The sequence below is a fragment of the Chiloscyllium plagiosum genome, chromosome 17 (assembly GCF_004010195.1).
Source record: "Chiloscyllium plagiosum isolate BGI_BamShark_2017 chromosome 17, ASM401019v2, whole genome shotgun sequence".
Taxonomy (NCBI): domain Eukaryota; kingdom Metazoa; phylum Chordata; class Chondrichthyes; order Orectolobiformes; family Hemiscylliidae; genus Chiloscyllium; species Chiloscyllium plagiosum.
The window spans coordinates 21,096,101-21,122,230 of NC_057726.1; the positions used below are offsets into that span (position 1 = coordinate 21,096,101).

At 40.7% G+C, this 26,130-nt stretch overlaps 1 protein-coding gene across 2 annotated transcripts in view; it reads right to left on the minus strand.

The window, feature by feature from the left end:
- cdh13 (cadherin 13, H-cadherin (heart)) overlaps window positions 1-26,130 on the minus strand; it is a 1,069,860-nt gene that overhangs the window by 132,606 nt on the left and 911,124 nt on the right. For both annotated transcript variants that reach the window (XM_043706651.1, XM_043706652.1), the window contains one exon: window positions 8,384-8,524. In XM_043706651.1, the coding sequence (XP_043562586.1) occupies window positions 8,384-8,524 (141 nt within the window). The remainder of the gene's footprint in view (window positions 1-8,383; window positions 8,525-26,130) is intronic.

A 26,130-nucleotide genomic window follows, 5' to 3' on the forward strand; every position in this document is an offset into this window, starting at 1 on the left:
TCAGGGAGAATGGGCAGAATCTTGTCGGTGCGAGGGGTCCTTCAGGAGGGTCCACCAAACACAAGCCATTCAGGTGGTGGTGTGGCTTCACATGAAATCGAGACAGCGGGAGATGGGGGTGTGGCACAGAGGTCTCACCTACCTACAGCAGCTGAGAAATCGGGGGCAGCTGACTGTGTGCTCAGCAGTCTGTTGCTGCTACTAGAAGGACACTGAGGACTGTGAAGTGATCCAGACCACAGTTAAGTACTAGGGCAGGGTTGGAGTCATTTTGTGGGGTGGAGTCATGAGACATGGGTCATTAAAGTTCATAATAAGGGTAGGAAGGTGGCTCTCAACAGCTGAGCCTTTTATCAGGAGATGACATCCACCCCACACCATGCCTGCCCATTCTCCAGCTACCACCTCTGCACCCCATCCCATTCATAATAGACTGGCCAGAATTTTACTCTGGTCAAAGCAGGAAGGCAGTGAGGTTCTGGTATGCCATCAACCCCCCACCTAAGTACGTGCCCTCCCTACCTCTAAGTTCCTCACCAGCCATAGTAACTGACTCATTCTAGTATTTTCTTGTACAAAAAGGAATAGAATTAGAGGCTTTCCACATAAGATGGTACTTGCCACCACAAGGAGTGGATGAATTGAATTGTATAGATGCACTTTCGGGGAAAGCTGCTAGCAAATGAGGGAGAAAGTGGGAGAGAATCGGGAGTGTGGTGCTGGTAAAACACAGCAGGTCAGTAGCATCAGAGGACCAGCAGAATCATTCCTGATGAAACGTCGATTCTCCTGCTCCTCGGATGCTACCTGACCAGCTGTTTTGTTCCAGCACCACACTCTCGACTCTGATCTCTAGCATGTGCAGTCCTCACTTTCTGGTAGAAAGGAGGAGAGCGTAATTAAAGAAAAACAATAGCAACTTTAGATGAGAAAAATGGGAGAAGGCTCAACAAGCACTTTTAGTAGTAGAATGGATTATTTGGATCAAATTGGCTCTATCTGTGTCATACATCCCATGTCGTCCTATCTAATATCTACACAGACTTCTAATTTCTTTATTTTTCTAATTTATTCCTATGACCTATAATGCTGAACTTTTTTTTTAACTTTTCTAATTTTTATTTGTTTCCTAAGAATTTGATCTTAAGTATCTGTACCTCAGTACTTTTGTACCTAAGATGGTGCTGTATTGCGGCAACTGTAAAGTTTTCACTGTACTCATTTGAGTACACATGACAATAAAGCTAATTCAATTCAATTCATAAAAGGTTGAACTAAAGGGAACCGATGGCCTGATAGTATTATCACTGGAGTGTTAATCCAGACAGCCAGTTAATGTTCTGAGCTCATGACATGGCAATGACAGAGTTTGAAAATCTGGAATTAAGAGTCTTATGATGACCATGAATCCATTGCCAATTGTCAGTAAACACCCATCTGATTCGCAAATGTCCTTTAGGGAAGGAAGTCTGCCATCCTTACCTGGTCTGGCCTACATGTGACTCCAGATCCACAGCAATGTGGTTGACTCTTATCTGGGCAATTTGAGATGGGCAATAAATGCTGGCCGAGCCAGTGATGGTCTCATCAAGAAAGTCTGGTTCAGTTGACTCCTTTCAAATCTTAATTTAGGGCTGAGGGAAAGGTTGTTCACAAGGGAAGGGATCACTTTTAAATTAACCTTGTAGCCAACGGGGTAGGTGTGGGAATTTACAGGGAAGCAAATTCATTTCTCCCCATCCGAGCAGTTTAAGATATCCTGTTTGGAATTGTAACAAATTGAGCTTGATCGCCTGGGTCTGGTTATAACAGTTAATATGTCACACAGGCATGAGAACCAAGCATTTGACACAGAGTAAAAAGCTTTTTAAACAGAACATGACCAAAAGGTCAATCAGGCAGATAAGTGTTACTTGAAGGTTGGAAAAAGACAGAAAAAACACAGGGGCTGAGCACCTGCTTGGGATTTTGGGCAAAATACAAAGATGTTATTCTTAGTAAGATGACCTAGCAATTTGGGGAACAAGTCTTTTTTTTTTAATTTAGCACTTTTACATTGTTAGAGTTGGCTGAATTGGAATAAGCCCAATCTGATTATACATGTGGCTGCAAGTTTTACTTTACTGTGAAATAAACAGTTTACAGACAAGATTCTGACAGGGTTGAATAGCCTAGATGTTGAGAAAATGTTTCCACTGATGGTGCAGTCTCAAACTAGGGGACATCATTACAAAATAAATCACACTAATTAAAAACTAAGATGTGAAGGAATTTCTTCTCTCACAGAATAGTGAATGTCTGGAATTTTCTGTTCCAAACAGTTGTGCTGTCTAAGTCAGTGAAGTATTGAAAGAAGAGGTAGATGATTTTAAGTATGTAGAAATTTAGGGCTATGAGTAAATCACATGAAAGAGGAGTGAGGCCTTGGGCAGATCAGCTATGGTCTGGTCCAATGACAGAACAGGCCTGATGGGCTCAAGGGCTTACTCCTACTCCTATGTCCTTAAGAATTCTAAACAAATCTCACCTCATTTAATCTACTTTGAAGAGATTGAAAAAAAAACCCAACAGATATTCAAAACAAAAGAATATAGAGTCTGGTCACAGGGGTCCACAGGTCCTGCTATCATACAAGTAGCTATAGGACACCGAGTCAACTCATATCAATGTAAAACACAGACCACTCTTGGAAGGAAATGGTATCACTGAGCCCAAGAAGGAACTAACTCACGACACCCCAGAACATTCCAAAATGCTACACAGCCCAACCAAGGATTCTTGAAGTGAAGTTATTGTTGTAATGTACGGTAATGTGGCTGCCAATATGCACACTGGAAGAACACATGAAGAACAATAAGATAAATAGCAAGGAACATTCCACAGGCCACAGGAAATAGGTGAGTGCTTCCAGCATCACTGCCAGATCTGGGTTAACGATTGACAGAGAATTGCAGATTTCATGACAGCAACAAGAGTGACGACAGTTTTCCACTTATCTCTCTACTTCTCTTAAAGGTGCCTGACAATGTTCCTTTTACCCATCTCCCAACATATCATGACTAACTTTCACATCCTTTATCAGGCAGTATTTTCAGGGTTAAACTATGACACGTCTCTTCCACATTGAACGCAGACACATCTCTTTTTTATCACACTATGCAATAGCACTTCTCTTCTGACCATCAAACTACCAGCACCCCACAGCACTTAATTCTCACTTCACCGTACGCTCGCTTGATTGATTGATTTATTGTTGTCACATGTACCAAGATACAGTGAAAATATTGTTTTTCAAGATATATGGGCAGATTGTACCATACAATGTGCACCAGGGTAGCAGAACAGAATGCCCAATTCAATGTTACAGTCACAGAGAAGGTGCAGAGAGAGAGAGAGACATCAGAACTAACATTTGACAGGTCTGTTCAAACATCTAATAACAGCCGGGAATAAGCTGTTCTTGAAACTATTTGTCCATGCATTCAAACTTTTATATCTTCTGCCAGATGTAAGATTGTGGAAGAGTATATAATCGGGCTGGAAGGGGTCTTTGATTATGTTGGTTGCCTTTCCAAGGCAGAGGGAAGAATAGATGGAGTCAATGCTTGAAGGCTGATTTGTATGATGAACAGGGCTGTGTTCACAACTCTGTAATTTAATGCGGTCTTGGAAACAGTGTCAAAGGTAAGATGCTTTCTGTGGTTTACCAATAAAAGTTAGTAATATTCCTTGTGGACATGCTGAGTTTCCTTACCCTCTTGAGGAAGTAGAAGCATTGTTGTGCTTTCTTGACCATGATGTTGATATGGCGGGACCAGGACAGACTGTTGGTGATCATTACTGCCGCAAACTTGACATTACTGATCATTTCTACTTCAGCACCATTGACGTAGACAGGGACATGCCCTCCACTCCGCTTCCTGAAATCAATGACTAGCTGCTTTATTTTGCTGACGTTGAGGGACAGATTATTGTCTCAGCACTCAATCTCTTTTGTGTACTCTGTCTCGTAGTTGTTTGAGATCCAACTTACAATGGTGATGCTGTCAGCAAACTTGTAAATGGAGTTGGGGAGGAATTTGGCCACACAGATGTGAGAGTATAAGGAGCATAGTAGGGGTCTGAGTATGCAACTTTATGAGGCACCAGTTTTGAGGATTATAATGGAGGAGGTCCTGTCATCTATTCTTACTGATTGCAGTCTATGGGTCAGGAGGTCGAGGATCCCATTACAGAGTTGGGAGTGAAGACCTCGGTCTCGGAGTTTAGAGTTGTGTTTGTTTGGAATTATGGTGTTGAAAGCAGAACTGTAGTCAATAAGTCACAACCTGACATAGGTATTCTTGTTATCCAAATCTTCCAAGGATGAATATACAGCCAGTAGGTGACTTGCAAAGGATCAAGGCAATATGGTAGGCTGGAGTTGATATGAGGCAAAAGTGAGGTTTGCAGATGCTGGAGATTAGAGTCGCGAGTGTGGCGCTGGAAAAGCACAGCAGTTCAGGCAGCATCTGAGATGCAGGAGAATCAGGCAAAAGCCCTTCATCAGGGATGAGGCTGTGAGCCGAGGGGGTGCAGAGATAAATGGGAAGGGGTGGGGCTGGGGGGAAGGTAGCTGAGAATACGATAGATAGATGAAGGTGGAGGTGATAGTGATAGGTCGGAGAGGGGGATGGAGCGGATAGGTGGGAAGGAAGATGGACAGGTCATGAGGGTGGTGCCGAGTTGGAAAGTTGGAACTGGGATGAGGTGGGGGGGAGGGGAAATGAGGAAATTGGTGAAAAGTTGATATGAGCCATGACTAATCTCTCAAAACAATGCATAATTGTGGAGGTCAGAGCCACCAGACGGTAGTCATTGAGACACGCTGCATGATTTTTTTTGGCACTGGGATGATCTTCTTGAAGCAGGTGGGGACTTCAGATCGTAGTAAGGAGAGGTTAAAGGTGTCATGCATACATCAGACAAACGTCCAGGACCAGGTGCATTAGTCACAATTTCTAAAGCATTACATTCAGGGATTATACTTTTCAGATGAAAAATTGCATTTTTCTGTCCATTATTTAAAAGATAAAACCAGCTAACTACAGACTGTCAATTTAACAGCAGTTGTGGAAAACTTAATGGAATCTATTCTTGGTGCCAGATTGAATGAGCACTCAAATGATGATAAGCTGATTAAAGAAAGCTATGGATATGTTTGATATAGAAATATACGCGTGTTATCTGTACAGACAGGAAGTACTCTATGAACAGCAAAACACTCGGAAGTTCAGAGGAGCAGAGAGATCTTCAGGTGCTTATCCACAGATCCCTGAAGGTGTCAAGTCAGGTTAATAGGGTGCTTAAGAAGATTCACGGAACACTTACCTTCATCAGTTACGGCATAGATGATAAGAGCAGGGAGGTCATGTTGAAGCTGTATGGAACTTTGATTCGTCCACAGCTGGGAGTACTATGTGCAGTTCTGCTCACCACACTAAAAGAAGGATGTGATTACACTGGAGGAGGTGCAAAGGATATTCACCAGGATATTGCCTGGCATTTCAGCTGTAAAGAGAGGCTGGACAAACTTGGGTTGTTTTCTTTGGAGCAGAGAAGGTTGAGGAGAGACCTGACAGAATAGAAGTTATGTGTATAAGATTATGAGGGGCATAGATAGGGTGAATAGAAAGCAGCTGTTCACCTTAGTCAAACGATCAATAATAAAGCGGCAAAAGGGAGGAGATTTAGAGGGCATTTGAGGAAAATCTTTTTTACCCAGAGGGTGGTGGGGTCTGGAATGCACTGGCTGGAAGGGTAATTAAGGCAGGAAACCTCACAATCTTTAAAGTGCTTGGATGTCATAACAATTAAGGCTATGTGCCTACTGCAGGAAGGCAGGACAACAGTGTAAGTAGAATACTTTTGGGATACTAACTTAATGGAACAAAATACCTCTTTTGCACTTGATGATTCTGTGATTCTCAGAAGAAATAATGTAAGACAGCTGGCAAACAGCAGGGGATTCACTGAAACAGCAAATTGTGTAGATGGAATAGAAGTTTGCAAAAGTAAAATAGGTAAAGATTCTTTAGGGAAAAATAATCCATGGCTAATGGATTTCCCTTCCAGACAGAAAGTCAGGCACCTGTATTCTGCATGGGTCAGTAAGCCAATGGGGGTCTGCACATGCTAAAACTTCCAGAGTCAGTGAACATCAGCAACTACAACTGGTCAGAACCCCGCATGTAATACCCTTCGGCAGGCTTGCTAGGGCAGAGATAGAGGGCAGGATTTTGCCATTTTGGCAGGGGCATCCTCTTCAATTTTGAGGGCAGGAGCCAATCAAGTGGCTGCTATCAGGATTACTGTCCTGCTCAAGACCCCAAGCCACCTTCCAGAGCTAGTAGTCCAATTAGAGGGCATGTAATTCAGAGCCTCAGCAGCTTCATGAGATTGTGACAGGGACATCCTGGAGACCTGCTGCATCTCACCAGTAGGCAGCCAAAAATTAAAAGATTCTATCTAAGTGATAGTATGAAGACCTTCCACTGAAATTGTTACGGCTGCCAGGGTGACTTTCCCTGTTGCCGCCCTTTAATGCCTTGAAAAATGAAAATCTGTACTGGGCCACCTCCAGGCACCATTGATAAAATCCCTCCAACAACGGGACATGGTCAAGGACCATTCCAATATGGCTCCTCACCATTTTACCACACAATACCTTGCCCACTCTTCCCGCTCACTGGAAAGTAAAGTTCTGCCTGTAGATTTCAGACATCACAATGAAAGCAAAACTGTTGACCTCACACACGGCATTGTATGAGCCATTGGAAAGGCTATCACTTTTCATGAAAATGTGGAAGAGTCCGCTACTTGTCAGTGAGGTAACATCTGGACTCCCTCGGTCCTCTGCATTTTATGCAAAACAGGATGATCGACTCCAGGGATGCATCAAACAGGTCTTCACAAGAAGGGCATACGTTAACCTGCTTCATCGATTATTAGTTATGCCCTTCAATTTACGATAAGAAACTTTCAAAAAACAGTAAAATTTAATCATATTTGATTTCAATGATATTGTAACATGTCTAGAAAATCCAAGCAACAATGACAATAGTTTGAACAAAGAAAGCTCCCAAGATATCTTGTTGGCATGGATGAGTTGGATCGAAGGGTCTGTTTCCATGCTGCACATCTCTATGACTCTATGACCCGCACAATGTAATTCTGTTATGTAGGTTGGGAAACTTGGCACTAATCGTCAGGCATTGTTTGTGAGGACTGCGCAACATACAAGTTCAAGGTAAGTGATACTGATCAGGCTATCTCTATCCGTGAATTCCTTCTAAATGTCATTGTATTTGATTTTGTGACAGTCTGTATTTTAACAGATGCATAGATTCCATCACTATCCCATTTGCAACTTAAAATGGGGGCAATAGCATAACCAACAACAAACTATTTCAGACTTCTCTTCTGAAGACTCATTATAATATATTTATCTACATTTATTCCAATTTGGATATATTTGAACATTGCAAAAATTTTACATAGCATGTGCTGGAAGGGTCCTCATGTATAAACTAACCAGTTCCAGGATTTTATCCTGCTATAAAGTCTTTAGCATTTTCATCATTTTCTTGTCAATGAACAGCATTTACAGCACAGAACCAATTGTCCAATGCTATTGTTAGGATTCACAAGTGACTCCTCCAATTCATCTAACCTTATCATCATATTCATTGTTACTATTGCATTTAAATCTTCCTCATTGGTGAAAGAGCAATCTTCACTATCAATTCCCAGACATGTCCACTGATATATACTTTTCAGACCGATTTTAAACTGCATCAAGAAAATATACCAAGTGATATTGTGAAATATAAACATATTAGAGCCTGATTTTGTGATTGCGCGCAGCAAGGAAACTCAGCCGTCATCAGTACACATTAAAAGACTGAACCTGACATCTGTGTTTTGCCATTCAATTGTTCCTGATAATACTGATTAATTACCAACATATATGCTTTAGCAGAAAGCTGCTAATTGCCTATAAATTTATAATCACTTATCGTTAATTCAGCTCAGTTGAGAATGGTAAGCATTTATATTGTACGGACTAATATAGGCTATTGCCAACTAAATTAATTGACTATTTCAGTGCTTAGCTCCTGGAACAACCACTACAGTATGTTTACACTGAACAAACATACACAGTATGACAGGAATGCTGGAGATTTCTGCCATGACTTTACTGATTGACACAATGGGTTCCATTGACCTATTGCCAATTCCTGCTCTTGCTTTTCTTAAGCTAAAATTTGAATCTTAAATTCAGCTTCTAACTGATGTTAAAGATGTCTAACAAAGTGATAGGATACTTATGCTGTCTGCTCACCATAGATTTAGTGAATACAGGTGGATGGTCATTCTTGTCATCAATGATGATAGTTGCAGTTGCGGTGCCTGTCAATCCCACATCACTGCCTGCCATGTCTTTAGCTTGGACAATCAATTCATATTTCAACACTTCCAGGGTCTAATCAAAAAGGAAAAACAACAACATTAGAATATTAACCATTTATGTCTTAGCTGGATGAAACAATTGCATTCATATCAGATATATCAAATGTTAGGAGATAAATATTATATTCAGGATTATGTCGACAAAATATATCCAGCTGACAGATAAGTTGGAAGAGATTTTCTTGCCCAGTTTGCACATGGAACAATAAAAGGAACAAAATAAACACAGTTAGTCTAAACATCATTCTAATTTTCAGGCAATCTCAATCCTGCTGGCCATGTTGGGAACAGGTACAAGTCTAATGATGTAATTACATTCCCTGATTTGGTAAGGGGGGTGATGGAAAAGGCACAGCAGGTCAGGCAGCAGCCGAGGAGCAAGATAGTGCATGTTTCAGGCAGGACTCTTCTTCAGGACTGGAGAGAGGGGAAAAGGGTACAGAGATAAACTGATAGGTTGGTGGGAAGTGTGGAGCGGATAGATGGGAAGGAAGATGGACAGTCAGGTCAAGAGGGCAGATCTGAGTCGAAGGATAGAATCTGGGATGAGTTGGTGGGAGGGGAGATTTGGAAACTGGTGAATTCAATGTTGAGGCTGTGTTGTTGTAGGCTTCCAAGGCGGAAGATGAGGTGCTCCTCCTCCAGTTTGTGTAGACGGTGGAGAAGACCTAGAATAGATCTTTCCTTATGGGAGTGGGAGGACAATTGATGTGGATGGCCACAGGAAGGTGGGGTTGATTGGTGCTTAAGCACTAGACATGTTCCCTGAACTGTTCTGCGAGTTTGTGCTCAGTCTCTTCGATTTGTGTTACAGAGGTATTGCCTGATTCTCCAAGCCACAATTAGACATAGACGAAGTCAGGGGCTGAACCATATGACTGCACATTAATGGGGTGCTTTGTTGCCAACAGGAGAAGCAGGAAGCAGGAATGGCACTCACAACACAGAATCCAGAGAGGAGTTGGGAACACTTCCTACTGCTCTGCATATGCCATCCAACTAAGGGCAGGTAATGAGTTCTTGAGGCCTCAGGTCCTATCAGTTGCTTTGTAACGGTGGATGGCCATCAGTGACATTAAGGCAGCTGTTCCTTCCTTCAAAAGACTAAGCAGAGGCTGCTGCTTGCGCTGATAATGCTGAGCCAAGCTGCCAGCCTCTGCCTGGTTGTCACCATACAATAGTGGTCTAGGACACCCCTGCCCACTGAAACAGGGTCAGTTCACACTTTTGGTAGAGATAGCAGTACTTAGTTATCCCGAAAATATTCAGGTCATTAACTCTAAAATCATTTGAAACTATACATATATAAATTCTTTATTTTGTTTTACATTAAAAAAAATTACATTTAAAGTGAAATGAAGCTGAAGTGAGAACTCTCCCTTTTGGAAATATCAGGTTCTTTGCCACTTCAAAATCTGGCAATATGGTCAGGCTTTATAACATGTGTTGCTGGAACACATTTTCAGCTCTGATCTCCAGCATCTGCAGTCCTCACTTTCTCCTCAAAGGCTTTATAACATGCCAACAATTGAAGAACAGCTGAAAGCAATACTTGGGGTTCAGATTGGGCTGGAAAACTGGCTTCCTGTAAATGGTCACATTTTAAGGTATTCCCTGTCAGAAGGAATGAGTGACTTATGATGTAGATGGTCTACAAGGTGACCATTCTCTCTTCCAGGGAACTGTGGGCAGGCTTTCCAGCCTCTTTAATGGAAAGTTCCTGCACTGTACCCTCATTTCACATCTGGCATGAACCTCGGCTGCATAAAGACAAAGATCTAGGGGTTGGCAGGGAGGGGATACATACCAAGCATTTACAGTAAAATTTTCCATCTGAACAGGTTCTCTTTCACGTAGAATAATAAACAAAAGAACGATCTTATATTCAGATAGCTAATCTCTTATTTGGTCAGAAAAATTAACTTAAACCAATCCTAACATTCCGATGCTGTTGCATTTTCTGAATATTGAACTAACTACAAAAAATGAATATCAGTCCAGTTCTTAAGCATGTTTTACATGGATTTTACCAGCTTGTTGTTTCATTGCTAGAGCTCAAAACTAAATTGAAACACATTTGGATTATTAGTTGTACATTTGACATATATTAAATGTGTCTTTTTAATACTTGTTAGCACTGTCACAACACAATTTTGAAATCTGCCTCACACTGGTTAGATTAATGAAATATAATTGAATAGCTTGGCCGACTTAAGATTTTTCCTAAACATGACAAATATCTATTTCAAGATGGCTCTGCAGCTTTAAGAAACTGAGCTGAGCATCAGGATTGTGAATTTCAAATGTGGCATTTGTTACACCTACACTTGTCTTTCAATTTCAGCAGCATTATCTACAACACCATCATTCTCCCTAAAATGGTTACTGATGCAGTTAATTGTGCTATAACTGACACTTTCTCCTTCCGCGTCAAACATAAATCACGGAGGAGCATCATCAATTGTAATTTTCTGTCACTGTATGCAGTAGCTATGAAATTACCCGGATTGTGACAGTCAACCCTCTGATGAAATTGAAGAAGAGTCTCTTTATCTCAGTAGACCGGAGTGATGGATTGATAGCAATATTCCCTTCACAATCCAGAGAGCAAAGATCGGAATCTCAGAGCTATTTGGTAGGCAAACCTACCTTGCTCAATTGTAACAGCTATATCTCTTTTAGGACAAATCCTGAGATGCAGTGCCCTGGGAGTGTAGATAGATGCCATTGCTATCTATAAGTGGGCCTCCTGTTAAATTATAGTTGATGTGCTTTGGCGCCGTTGATGAGAAGGCTGCATCCTGATTTAATGTGGTTGAGATTGGGGAGCAATTTATTGAAACCATCTATTTGATTGACCGTTGAAGCATGGAGTTAACTATTTTCAACTTCTTATTAAAGCAGACACAAGAAAGGGCCCTGTCATTTGATCCTTGCTATTTGTCAATAATTCTTGCTGTTGCAAAGGTGCAAATAAATCCCTTTGTTATATCCAATTCAAGCAATTTCTGGAGCATCATTGTTAATTTGTATTTGTGAAATTTTAGGGCTTACCACCTGTTAAAATGCACATTTACTTTGAATCAAAATCTCATTTGTTCTGTTGCCAACACTGGGGAACTTTATGTGATGTTCGATCGCTTGTCCCATTATTTGTAATCATTATAACTGCCGTCAAGGTGCTTCCAAAAGAAGTAAGCATCTGCCTTGAAGAGTTGAGATCAGTGGAAAACTACAACCATGTTCTTTATATCAATCTAATTATTGTTTAATAAAATTCAAACAACAGAACTACAGGATTTACGGGTGGCACGGTGGCACAGTGGTTAGCACTGCTGCCTCACAGCGCCAGAGACCCGGGTTCAATTCCCGCCTCAGGCGACTGACTGTGTGGAGTTTGCACGTTCTCCCCGTGTCTGCGTGGGTTTCCTCCGGGTGCTCCGGTTTCCTCCCACAGTCCAAAGATGTGGAGGTCAGGTGAATTGGCCATGCTAAATTGCCCATAGTGTTAGGTTAAAGGGGTAAATGTAGGGGTATGGGTGGGTTGCGCTTCGGCGGGTCGGTTTGGACTTGTTGGGCCGAAGGGCCTGTTTCCACACTGTAATGCAATCTTGTAGGATTTATTGCCTTTCTCAGCATGGACCCTGTTGCTCAGATACTTTTTGTAATGTCTTCGAGAATTTTCCTCCTAAAAATGTTTCTTTTTCTCTTGTTCCTCACCCTCCTGCTTTAAGGCACTTCCTAAAGACACCAAGATTTTTTCAGCTATTTTCTTAATATCGTATATGGTTCAATATAATATTTTGTTTATAATGGTACTTTGAAATGCCTTGGGACATTTTCTGAGGTTGAAGGCATGAACGCAGACTGTATTTGTTAATGAGATGACCTTTCATATCATCTGTTGCCTGCATTTCTATTAAGTATATCTGTTTTTAGGTCATCAGCTGTTTCTTGCTCCAACTCCTCTTTTGAACTGAGACGTGCTTATCTTTCATTTGTGATGATCAGTATCCATCCAAATGTCAACCTGTCATTTCTTCTTCAAGATGCCAAGGCCCTGTCATATTTTATTTTAAGAAGTTTTTGTTTTTGCTTCAGATTTTGTAGCATAAGTGTTCATTCAAATTATCTGTTCTATACAGATATTTCACCCTAATATAAAGCAAAGAACTATGGATCTGAAAAAAACAGTCACTCATTCCCACATAGTCCTAGGTCCATCATCATGTTATGTGAGTTGTATTCAGTACAGCTAACCCATTTTCTCACTCTTAGCTTTATTATCACTTATTCAGCTTTTCCTCTGTCCTGGCCTGCTATATAGTACCTAATCTCCTTGTTTACCTACCCTGTTCATATCTCTCTCTGCCTCTGGACTCTATCTCCAGTACTTGCTCACCTCTTCCCTCTCCCCATTTCCCCTACATTGGCTTCAGCATAAATACCACTTTTTCCTATCTACTAGCAGTTCTGATGAAGGGTCACCAGACTTAAAACTTCTGCTTTCTTCCTACAGATGCTGCCAGAGCTGCTGATTTTCTCCAGCAATTTCTGTTTTTTTTTCCCAGAAGTCATTCGAATGTTCAGTTCAGTCTCTTGCTATCTTACTTTCATAAAATCTAGCCTGTAATAGATCAATAAACTTTCTTCACCCTCAGCAATTAATGTTAAATGTCACATTCAACACTGCATGACAATTGTCCCTAGTCTTAACTCCACAGACCTTTGCTTTCATTAATACCTGCTGGACTAACACACACATATATATCTTTAATTAGTTGAATGTTTGACAAAAGAAATCTAATAATCTGAATGCCCTTATGGCATCAGTTTAATTAAAAGTTGGTCACAAAGTTCAAAGAAATTTATTACCATGCACTGTTTTGCTTTTGATCTGGTTGCTACATGCTACTAACACACTTATTTATAGACCATTCATTTATTCTGAACATACTGCAATGATTTTCCTGCAAGCGTGGTGATGTCATGATGAATAAGTATTTTTATGACCATTACTTATGCTCAGTACAGTAATGTTACATGAGATCATTGGAAGGTAGTTAAATCAGGTGAAGCTCAATGTGAAGATTGCCTATCAAAATGCCTGTATGCCTGTTTCCTGATGAAGGGCTCCAGCCTGATTCTCCTGCTCCTCGGATGCTGCCTGACCTGCTGTGCTTTTCCAGCAACACACTCTCAACTCTGATCTCCAGCATCTACAGACCTCACTTTTTCCTATCAAGATGCCTGTAAAACCTTTGTTCCTCCTCTCTTTGGAAGTGTGATAGAAACATGTGCTGGCTTTTAGTATGGCAACTCCCATGCATCCTTTTACAGAGTTCTAAGGAGAGAACAAGGGAAGACTAGACTGAATGTTACACTTAGCCTGAGTAATTAGGAAAGTGTTCAGGTGAGGTATGAACAACATGCTACCCAGAGTGCCGTCCTGGATGATCAGCATGAGGATGTTAAAGAAGTACAATTTCTGAGTGAACATCATTCATTCAAACCTTGGGATTTGGGCTTTTCCTGATGAGGAGTGAGCCAGGAGAGGATTCATAAAGTCTTTTCTGATATTTTCAGAGTTCTCCTTGGACTCTTTGCTCCTCATCAAGGAAGGCCAAGAACAGTGGAATGGCCTGAGATAGAGGTACTCTTACAGTCCCTAAAAGGATATGTGATAGTTGCGATTTAAATCCCACTTATTCTAGTCATGAGCCACGTGCTTTATCACAAATACTTTATGTTTAAAGTTTGATCTGCCATCTCAAGTAAATCTTCTCCTGGTTTGAGCCAATTCCCAATTATACATAGAAAACTCACCCTAATGCATAAAATGATTAAGTTTCTTGCCTTCTAAAAGACTAAATTGTTCCCTGTATGTCTAGATTAGAGTGGTGCTGGAAAAGCACAGCAGGTCAGGCAGCATTCAAGGAGCAGAAAATTGATGTTTCGGGCAAAATCTCTTCACCCTGGAGGCTCCTTGCCTCCATTCCTGATAAAGGGTTTTTGCCTGAAATGTCGATTTTCCTGCTCCTCAGATGCTGCCTGACCTGCTGTGCTTTTCTAGCACCACGATAATCTAGACTCTGGTTTCCATCAACTGCAGTCCTCACTTTTGCCTGTTCCCTATATGTGATAACAGGGGGTCTGCTTGTTCTGTACAGGGAAGCTTTGTGCCTCACATAACGAAGGATGGGCTGATGGGAAATCTCATGGTTGATGTCATGTGATCATCTCAATCTCCTTTAGTACCATGATTGCTGGAAAGAAAGAAAACGAGGGACTGAGTGAGGTGAAAGTGGGTGTCACACTTTGTTGGAACTGGTACAAGTAGGGGAAAGGTGTGAGTCATCCTAAGTAAATGAATGGACATTGCAAAGGGCATGCGGCGTTGAATGTGCTGCATTTTGGGTGGGTGAGAATGAATGAGGGAAAATGGTTAGTCCTGGGGGAAGAGGATAGCACTCTGTTGCATAAACTCTATCCATCAGGACCTCCAAGTCCCTGTCCATAAAGCGAGGTTACAATTTCCCCTTCTCTGCCATATCTGGGTTAAAGGTCAGCCACCATGCAAGGTAGGTCTGGATTCATCATCGTTGTCTAGGCTTACAACAGCCTTTTAAGCACAGCACCAGCATCAGGAATGCTAGTCCATTACAAGATATCGTGGCAGTAGTGAGTCCTTCCAGTGAGAGCAAGTAATAGAAACGGACTAGCATCACAAATGCATCACCATGAGGGCGGGTTAGTTAGTTTGAGTGATCTCGCAAGAAACCTCACAGAACTTCACAGGAATAAACCTTCTGTGAAGTTCAAAGCAATTGATGCTTGGCCAATATATCACACGATTTATCCAATCAGCTTTTGATATACCAAATGATTACATCAATGTTGAACCATACCATTTGGGTTAAGAATGCTCCAGTTACTTTCAAGACTTAAGGACCAAATCTTAACTTGTGTATTAAATGACGTGATTTATTTGGATGCATTGTTGCAATGAAGCACTTGCAAAGAATATATGACACAATTGGAAGCCTCATTTAAACAGTAACAGCCAGCTGACCTAGTCATAAATCTTGTCAAGAGTGAGTTTATTAAAAACACAAGTAACTTACCAAGAACACCAGGCATGTGATGTCAAGGTAAAGGCTTTGATAGATTTACACATTCATAAAATGAAACGGGAAATCATGGAATTCCTGGAGTGGTGTGGCTGCTATTGAATGCTTGTGCCAAACATCAGCACAATTGCTATTTATTGTTTATTTTACCTAATAGATAATCATTGGCCCGCAGCTTAATTTACCCAGGTGTTTATAGTTTATGTATTGAATATGAGTAGTAACTTTGGCAGTGCCAATAATTAGGGAAGGGAGATGCAAGGAGATAAATCGCAACAAACAAACTTAGCACAAACCTATGTTAGAATTCATGGCCTACGGAGATCAATTCCTCACCAACTTAATCAGCTAAGCATATGAGGCATCCCGCTCTTTCGGGCTCAGTAGGAGACAGTTGCTGTAAAGTATCACATTCATGTGAGGCAAAATAGTTTCTTATGTCTCTATTCTTTGATTCCAAATTTATCTGAATTTAATTGGACTATTTTTCCTTCAAAGGAATTCATGGCATTGTGCAAAAAGTCCTTTGTAAGTCTGTTTTCATTGGTTTACAATCAAAAGATGCAGTGACACACACCATTCAGGGGTGCATCAATGTACCACTTACATCTAACATCATTATGCTAATGCACGATGCTTTAAAAACAAAATAAAAACAATTATCTTTCCCTGAAAATAATCTTCATTTCCACTTAGAGACTGTGTTATTGTTACAAAAATAATAGTTCAGATTTTCAAAGCTAATAATTATTTCGTCAATTTTCTTATCCCATTCACCCTCAAACAATCTAAAATGTATATTTAAAACTGTTAACTTTCCCTGAAAGCTAGAATCGGAGCTGTTAAAATGCTGGTCTCATTAATTGGTTCATTGAACATTTTACAATGCGTGATTCAATTTTAAAGGCACATTTGCTATCTCGGCAGCATTTCCCTGGGCACTCAAATGCAGTATCTGCAGAGCATCAAATGCAGCTTACAGTGCAGTTTTTGCAAATTAATTTGGGCTTGTAACTCACAATCAGATTAAAAGCAAAATTTTAGGATAAAATCTATTAAACAAGATCATCAAAACAATAACTGAAGTAGGACGGGGGGAAAGGATTTTCTTTTCACTTAAGGGCGGCATGGTGGCTCAGTGGTTAGCACTGATGCCTCACAGCATCAGGGTCCCAGGTTCGATTCCAGCTTCTGGCAACTGTCTGTGTGGAGTTTGCACATTCTCCCTGTGTCTGCGTGGGTTTCCTCCACGTGCTCTGGTTTCCTCCCATAGTTCAAAGATGTGCAGGTCAGTTGGATTGGCCGTACCAAATTGCCTGTGTGTTAGGTGCATTAGTCAGAGGGAAACGGGTCTGGGTGGGTTACTCTTCGGTGGGTTGGTGTGGAGTTGTTGGGCTGAAGGGCCTGTTTCTACACTGTAGGGAATCTAATCTAATCTTAATAGACAATGAGCAGAGGGAGTCTTGGAGATCTTGTGATTTCATTCACACACCAGAACCAAGTTTCAAGCAGGTCTTTAAATGAGTAGTCAGCATTACAAAGATGGTGGATAGTAGATTTTACTGGTGGTGGATAGTAGTTTAAAAAAAACACAGAAAAAAGTCATGGTGATTTTAGAGGTGGGTAGGTCACTCAGTTGTGCATAGTAGTACTTCAGGGAAAAATAAAAGTGTGGTCAGTATTCCTGGACACAAAAGATGAAAGACTGTTTAAATGTCCAAATAGGCTCCTATTCCACTTTGAGTAACCAGATTGTATTCTTTTCTTCCACATACAGAAAAAGGAAGGATCATGCACAGTGTATGCTGTTAGCATTCACTCTCCTTAAGAAACATTGCCTGCAGTCTCCAAATAGAAAAAGTATTTGATTTACTTTAAAAATAGACCTCTATGGGGCCAAGAGGAGGGAACGGGGTCCTCCAAGTCAAACAAGAATCCTTTAGCCTAAAGCAGCTCATTCTCATCTATCCTGGTTATGACATCTGCACAGTCCATCAGTCGCCCCTAGTTACCAGCACGCAGCACAGTACAGCTGACTAACTCTGCCTAAGGCAATTGGTGAGATTCAGTTACCAAATGGAACAATGTCAACAAGATCTAAAGTTTAGAACTGTTTTGGCCTCTCAAGTGCCACACTTTAGCTATACATGGTGACAGGAGTTTTAAACATTCTGTTTTCTAGTCACATTTCATGTTTCTCATTGCAGTACATGCAGTATTTCTCTTTAATTTTAAATAATATGATTGCTGTAGATCAATGGTTTAATTAAATTCTCCCAGGATAATTGTTATCCACTCATTTGTCTGTCCATCTATTCTTCTCTCTCTTTGGGCTCTATCTCCACCTATCGTTTACACCTTCCCTCCTTCCTCCATCCTATCTTCTGCATAAAAAACAATGTTTTTCCGAGCTACTATCTGTTCTGAGGAAGGGTCACTGCACCTGAAACTCTGACTTCTCTCCATTGATGTTGCCAGACGTGCTGAGCTTTTCTAACAATTTCTGTTTTTGTTAGTTAATGTAGACTTGACTTTGGAATTTGAAAATCCATTCACCATGTGAGAAATTTGTAAAGGGAATGTTGTTACTGTTTTAATACAAATGCATTGAATGCATAATAGCCTATTATATTAGTTTCACATTCTTTTTGCAATAAACAGCTTAAGGAATCATTCACGTAACTGAAGATTAGCAGTTTAAAATAAATCTTGAGCTTTAAATGGAGATGGTTACTCTGATCTCTGTATACTATGCCGCTATTAATGACATGCTGAGAATAAATATGTTGGGGTTAATTATTTTTCTGTGGCATGTCTGTCTCTGAAATGTCTTGAAGAAATTACCTTTGCATTAATTTATTCTGAAATGAAGAACAGATGTGAAAATACAAATGGGTACTGAATGCAGTTTTTTTCACTAGTGAAATAAATTGAGCAATTTTGGAGTTACTCATGAATATACAATTTGCTCCAATTGAGATCACAACCCCTCGGTTTCCATGTTAGTGAAATAAAATTTCTCTCTCTTTCTGTATAATAGCAGTTTTAAGGAATTACCTATCAGTAAGTAATAACAATCAGTAAACCAGCAGAGAAGTTTCCTTTCCAACATCTCTTACTTAAGCTGCATAGCATGCATTTGATTTGCTTAACTTTCTGAATTTCTAGTTTGGGAAAGGACACAAAACTGATGTTGTTTTCAATAATTGAATAGTTATAATCTAACAGCGAGGTGTACCCCCATTGTAAGCTTTTCTGTGTTTATGGACAGGACTAGCAAATTACAGGAGAAAGTGAGGTCTGCAGATGCTGGAGATCAGAGCTGAAAATGTGTTGCTGGAAAAGCGCAGCAGGTCAGGCAGCATCCAGGGAACAGGAGAATCGACATTTCGGGCAGAAGTCCTTCTTCAGGAATGAGGAAAGTGTGTCCAGCAGGCTAAGATAAAAGGTAGGGAGGAGGGACTTGGGGGCGGAGAGGTCAGGAAGAAGATTGCAGGTTAGGAAGGCAGTGCTGAGTTCGATGGATTTGACTGAGACAAGGTGGGGGGAGGGGAAATGAGGATTACAAGCAATCTAGTCTTGAGTATGCATTCATCTTAGTCAGCACAAGTTCGTGTTGCTGAACAGATTGGTTAGAATTATACATTTGAACACTAATTAGACATTGCCACAGCTATGGGCTAGTTGTTTTAATTATTTCATTCAAGTAAGTAGATTATGCACTGAAGTCCTATTCGAAAGATAAACACAATAATCTAAGATGAAACCTTGGTATTGAAAGAGTGCTGCAGTGTCGGAGGTGAAATCCTTCAGGTGAGGTGTTAAAAATCAAGTTACTGCTTCCATGGACATACAAAATCTCATGGAACTCCATTGCAAAAGTGTAGAGCAGTTTTCCCCAAAATGTATCCTCCAAAATCACAAAAAAACAAATTAAGCAGTCATTATCACACTGCAGTTAGTGAATGTTGCAGTGTAGAAAATTAGCTGTTACATTTCTTCTATTATAACAGTGACTGCCTTTAAAAGTAATTCATTCATTGCCTGTAAAGCAATGTGGAAAATCCTACGGCCACAAATGATGCTACATAAATGCAGTTTTTCTTCATCAATTCCATTACTGGACATACAAAGATATTGTTTAGGCAACAAAACCTCTTAAAATGTTCACTAAGGTATTTCAACATTTGTATAAACCTGATACTCAACTGGCAAAAGGGGTAGTCTTTCCATCACTTGCTCACCCTTTCTCACATAACATTATTGATTTTATCTCCTCTTTGCCAACTTATTGCTAAATATTGCAGATTTTGTTGCAGAGCTTCTAGTTCCCAGAACAAGCTGTGCCTCCTACTGCCTGTGGCTGAATTTCACATTGAGATTGTGAAAGTTTTACCAAAGGTATAGCCTGAAATCATCTGGATGATCAGGTCCTATGAAAACTGGACAACGAATGAGCAAATAGAGTTTGTTCAACTGAATCTGTGATGACAAAATCAATACTAGTTAAGTTGAGTCAACAATGCTTCAGGAGGTTCACAGGTCGCTTGGAACTATTGGAATCTTTTAGGAGTTTTCAATGTTTGAATTGGAAGCCAATCAAACACAAATGTATTTCCTAACCTGCCATAGTCATGGAATCTCTACCATAAGCCTCACACACACTGCAGGCAGCAATCTTCCTGAATTAATTCTCACGAGATTGTGCACAGGACATGGTATCAGAAATGGTACTAAGCTAGTGTGTGTAAAGAAAAGTGCAGCTACTGACAGAGCAGCTCAGAAGTGTTCAAAGCTATGAACGATGCTGTAAGTAATAAAGTAAAGTACAAGAAAAAAAACAGGGCAGAGCTAAAACAGATCCCATCTCTCCAGAAAGCTAAAAGGCACTATGAAGCAGATTGCTCCTTGCACGACGCAAAAATTATGAAATGGCAACAGATTTGTTGAACAAGCCAGAGAGGTTAAACATCACTATGCTCAGCACTGTTGGGACTGTTTACCAGACTGATGTACATTTGTTGAATAGACTGAAAAAAACTTTCAGGACACACCTATTGATATAAATTTGTTTTGAGAATGCAGAGTTGAACTGACAGTCTAAGATGGCATTTAGTAGAAAGAAAATAGAACCGTTACCCCCAAAGAGTTGTGAGGAGAGATGGTAATTCACATCTATGCAAGCCACCAAGGAATTAAGCTTCATCTGAGGGAAGACAAGAGATGTGTTCTACTGGCCAAATATAAGCAACTAAATCAAGGACTACATAAGCCATTGCAGCACTTGTAATGAGTACTGAGCTAAGCAATCTAGAGAGCAGCTGATGACATTCAACATCCCAAACAGACAATTGGATTAATAAGGGAGTAGATCTCTTCACAATGGCAGGAACTGATTATCTTTTCAGTGTAGGCTATGAGCTGCTTTGTCGACTGTTGCTAAGGTTGCTGAAAGCCCTCAAAGCACACTTCAGCCCTTATGGCACTCCCAAAGTTGTGATGAGCAACTATGGTTCTTCAATTCACAAGTGAAGAATTTAGTCACTCCATAAACAATTGGGAAATTCACCACCACTCATCATCTCTGCACTATCTTCAATCACATGGAAAGGCTGAGGTGGGAGTGAAAATTATCAATCACATAACACCAGGATGGAGTCCAACAGGTTTAATTGGAAGCACTAGCTTTCGGAGCGCCGGTCCTTCATCAGGTGGTTGTGGAGGACACAATTGTAAGACACAGAATTTATAGCAAAGGTACACAGGAAAGCCATACACACAGACCAAGTCCTGAACTATGAAAGCAACCACCCCAATACACACAAACGAAGTTGCATCATGACACTATTCAAAAGGGCCACAACACACTGCAGCACACCAGAACTGCAAAAAGAGGAAGAGGAACACCTATACAAGGTATTCGCCAAAAACGGATATCCTCGCAATTTCATCAACAGATGCCTAAGGGAACGACAACGGAACGAGGACATGCCGCAACCCAAAGGACTAGCCACACTACCATACATCAAGAACATCTCTGAACTGACAGCCAGACTACTGCGATCACTAGGACTTATAACAGCACACAAACTCAGACAACAACTCACCAGAACGAAGGACCCGATACCCAGCATGAGCAAAACTAATGTAGTGTACAAAATCCCATGCAAGGACTGCACAAAACACTATATAGGACAAACAGGAAGACAGCTAACGATCCGCATCCACGAACATCAACTAGCCACGAAACGACATGACCAGCTATCCCTAGTAGCCACACACGCAGACGACAAGCAACATGAATTCGACTGGGACAACGCTACCATAATAGGGCAAGCGAAACAAAGAACAGCCAGGGAATTCCTAGAAGCATGGCACTCATCACAAACTCCATCAACAAACACATCGACCTGGACCCAATATACCGGCCACTACAGCGGACAGCTGAAACTGACAACCGGAAGCGGCAGGGACAGGCCACTATAAATGCCGGAGGAAACACCACAGAAGCACTTCACAGGAGGCTCCCAAGCACTGAGGATGTCACCTAGATAGGGGACGAAACGTTTGCAACAAAAACTTCCAGCTCGGCAAATAGAACCACAGCAATGAGCACCCGAGCTACAAATCTTCTCACAAACTTTGAACCTTCCTATTCATATACCCATCCAAATGCCTCTTAGATGTTGCAATTGTACCAGCCTCCACCACTTCCTCTGGCAGCTCATTCCATACACGTACCACCCTCTGTGTGAAAAAGTTGCCCCATAGGTCTCTTTTATATCTTTCCCCTCTCACCCTAAACCTATGCCCTCTAGTTCTAGATCCCCCAACCCCAGGGAAAAGACTTTGCCTATTTACCCTATCCATGTCCCTCATAATTTTGTAAATCTCTGTAAGGTCATCCCTGAAGATGCGAGGTCAGATTGAGAGTGTGGCAGTGAAATGCAATAGTAGTTGACCAGCTGTTTATTTGAATGAATAGTTTCCACAAATTGGTCACACAATCTTAGTTTAAAATTCTCAATAAAGCAGAGGTTCACTATGAGCAGTAAATAAAAGAGGAATTGAAAGGATGGCAAGGAAATTGTTATCTTGCCCAGAAACAGTTGGGGCGTTGGATGATGAGAATGGAGGATGTAAAACGACAGCTGCTGCACCTCCTGTGCTAGCACGAGAGACAGCATTAGAAATGGGATGGAGCATTAAGGATACCTGAAGAGTGAAGCAGACGTGACAGAGGGAATGATCCTTTCAGAATGTTGAAAGGAGAGGGGAGGTGCTGCTGGATTTGATCGTGGCAGGAAAATAGAGGAGGTGGAAATGATGCAGGATGATATGTTCAATGTTAATTATACTCAAAACAACATCTCATCTTTTGATAGACACCCTACAGCCTTCTGAATATTAAGCCAACAATTTCAGGTCATAAGCTGTGTCCTTTTATTTTCAGAAAATGACTGTTAATCATGATCACTTTCTTGCCATTGCACAACCTTTACATTCGTCCTATGTTTGTTTACGTATCAAATTAACATCTATTTAGTCACTTAATCTCTCCTGCTTTCAGTCATAATACAGACCTTTCCTTTTATTGATTCCCTCCTTTCTCTGCCCCCATATTTTCTTAAAACTTCTTTATATTTATCACTTTATACATGACCAATTTCAATCATTAAATTTTTTGATTTGATTTATTATTGTCACATTTACTGAGGTACAGTGAAAAGTATTGTTCTGTGTGCTAGCTCGACAAATTATACCTTACGTGAGTATAAGGTAATGGAATAAATGCAGAATATTGTGTTTCAGCCATAGAGGAGGTGCAAAGAAAGAGCAACTCTAAAATATGTGAAGTCTGTTCATAAGTCTGATACCAGTGGGGAAGAAGCTGTTCTTCAGTCTGTTGGTATATGTTTTCAAATCTGTTTCTCTCTCCTTAGGTACTGCCTGGCAACTCTGTATTGTTGGTATATTTCATTTTAATTTCAGAATTTCAGTTGCTGCAGTATTAACTTTCTATATTAGCATTGGAAAAACTAACTGCATGGAACAACCCCTCACAAAATGCTGAGGGATCTCAGCAGAAGGTATATTGAGCATATTTTCAAGTTCATGAATATTAAACAAAATTTATTCTCTCGAGTTTATGAATTACTAATGATAACAGGGAAGTCCCAAGTTCTGAAGTTTCTTGAAGACCACAAGCAACTTGCCAATTTCCTCAATAACAGTAAAGACATTACAAAGCATAATATGACTGTCATTCTTCAGGCAGGCACAAAATAACTAAAAACAGCACATTTTCTTAGCCACTGACCATTTTGGTTGAAATATTTCAGGTTATGAGATCTGCCACCTTGCTTGAGATATCAGAATAAATGACTATAGACTGTCAAGGTTGGATAGTTGTGGCTTCAGGAGTGTGAAGAAGCCTTTGCAAGTATACATGGCAAGATCAAGCCAATGATACAGCATCAGTATAAAGCAGTCATCCAACAACATTGAAAACTGAAATGGTTCAGTCCTGTTTTTCAGCATAAATAGGCCATAGGAATCAGATTAGCAGTGGGACAGGTAGAACCAGTATTAGTCTTCGAGTTAAAAACCAAAATTACCAATCTCAGGAAGGTAAGACACTCAAGATTTACAATTTATCGATCAAAGGCACAAAGTCCACTAAAGGATTCCTTGAAAACTGTGTTGCTGGTGAGCACACAAATCGGCCATGCTTGAGAATCTTCAACAATCATTGTGGCAATGAAAGTGAGATAAATTTTCTTTAAAACTCTCCAGTAAAAGTGGAAGAAGGAGCAATCTCCAAAATTCCATACTGTCCTCCTGTCCCCACAGCCATGTTTGAAACTCCTCCCAGAACCTATGCTGTAGCTGTTGTCAACCACCTAAAATTATCTTCCTCAATGTGATGAGTTATCCAATTAGCTCTATAGGTGCTAAGAGCTGGTTTTGAGGATATGAACGAAGCTCAAGGCCCAATTTCAGACTGGTTAAAGAGACCCCTAGCTTTGACCGAACTTATGGAGCACTCACCCCTAGATAAGGCCAAACTAATTTCCACCCCCCTGTTGACACTTCTAGCAGTGTTAACCCAGAGTTCCACATTTGGTCTTTCCTGTGTAACATGAGACCTCATCTAACTGTGTCCCATTGGTAAACAGCCTTCTGCAAACGTAAGCAAATCTCTGTAAGAAGACAGAGGAGAAGTCATAAGAATCAAGGTTCTGACTCATAGGCCACTTCATTATCTTCAGTGTAGCGAAAATAAGAAGCATTTGTTCTTAGAAGGAATGCTAAATTTACATTGAAAGGGAGGTGGACAAAAGGCCAAGTCATGTAACTCATGAGTAGTTGTCCTCTGACCATTGACCAAGAGAGGTTAGACAGGCATTAATGGCCAGCCCCCAAAATAAAGTATAGCAATAAGGACAGGAGAGGAGGAAGGGGCAAAAAGATCCAGGGAGGTGAGCCACACCACCTCCCTGGGGGAAGATCCAGAATTTGTTTGCATCATCCTGACGGAAGAACAAAGACTGTTGCTACTGAGACCTCACAATAATACCAGAGACCATCAGAAAAGGACATAGGACCACTGGGATGTGGCAATGTGCTGCCTCTACTGCTCCATTTCACAGATCTGTTCCGGAACTGGTAAAACATTCCTCCCTGTCACAGACCGTGCATTGCCTTTCTTTGTCTAATTAATTAATGTACCATCTCTAAACCTCAATGAACTATCAGAAAACTGCTAGAAAGTTCTGATTGACCGTATGAGGTAACTGTGATCATGAACCCTAAAATCAACATCCTGACTTCAAAAGAAAAGCAAAATCGACACAGGCTTTGTAGAATAAATTAATGCTGTACTCAGGACTCTGGGATTATTTTCCCCAGCCTCAAAATCAAACAAACGCTTATCTTTGAACTGCTTTTATCAAGTCATTTCCCTGTGGAATTCAACAATTTTCCATAAAATCTGAACATTTAATGAATGATTTTTGAATAGTGTTTGCATCCTTCTCTTGTGCCTGTGTTCCTGACCTAACGTCTCCATGTTATCAAAGAAATAAAGTTTGCCATTTCTCCTCCGCGATGCTGTTATGAGCCTGTCAATTTGCATTCTTCACATATTTAAAGGAATACTCTAGAGTGTACTTCTAAATAAATGGAACAAGAATTTATTCTTATGAGTGTCCCAAATCCCCAAATGTGTAGCTCACTGCTGCTGAAAAATACTACTTGCACCAAGCAGCTCCAATCGTTGCCATCATTATTTCAGCTTTCTTTGAATTATTTCATGTGAAATTCCTGCTCAATCCTTTGCTAGCCTTCTAATTGAGACTCACTGCAGAGTAAACAGGGGATTTCAGTGTGAGTCTGTGCTTTCCCAAGGAGAGGTTCACAGCCACAAAAGTAACGGGGTAGGTTACCTGGGAACTGCCGATTCCTTTGTGATTTGGTTCAAAAGGTT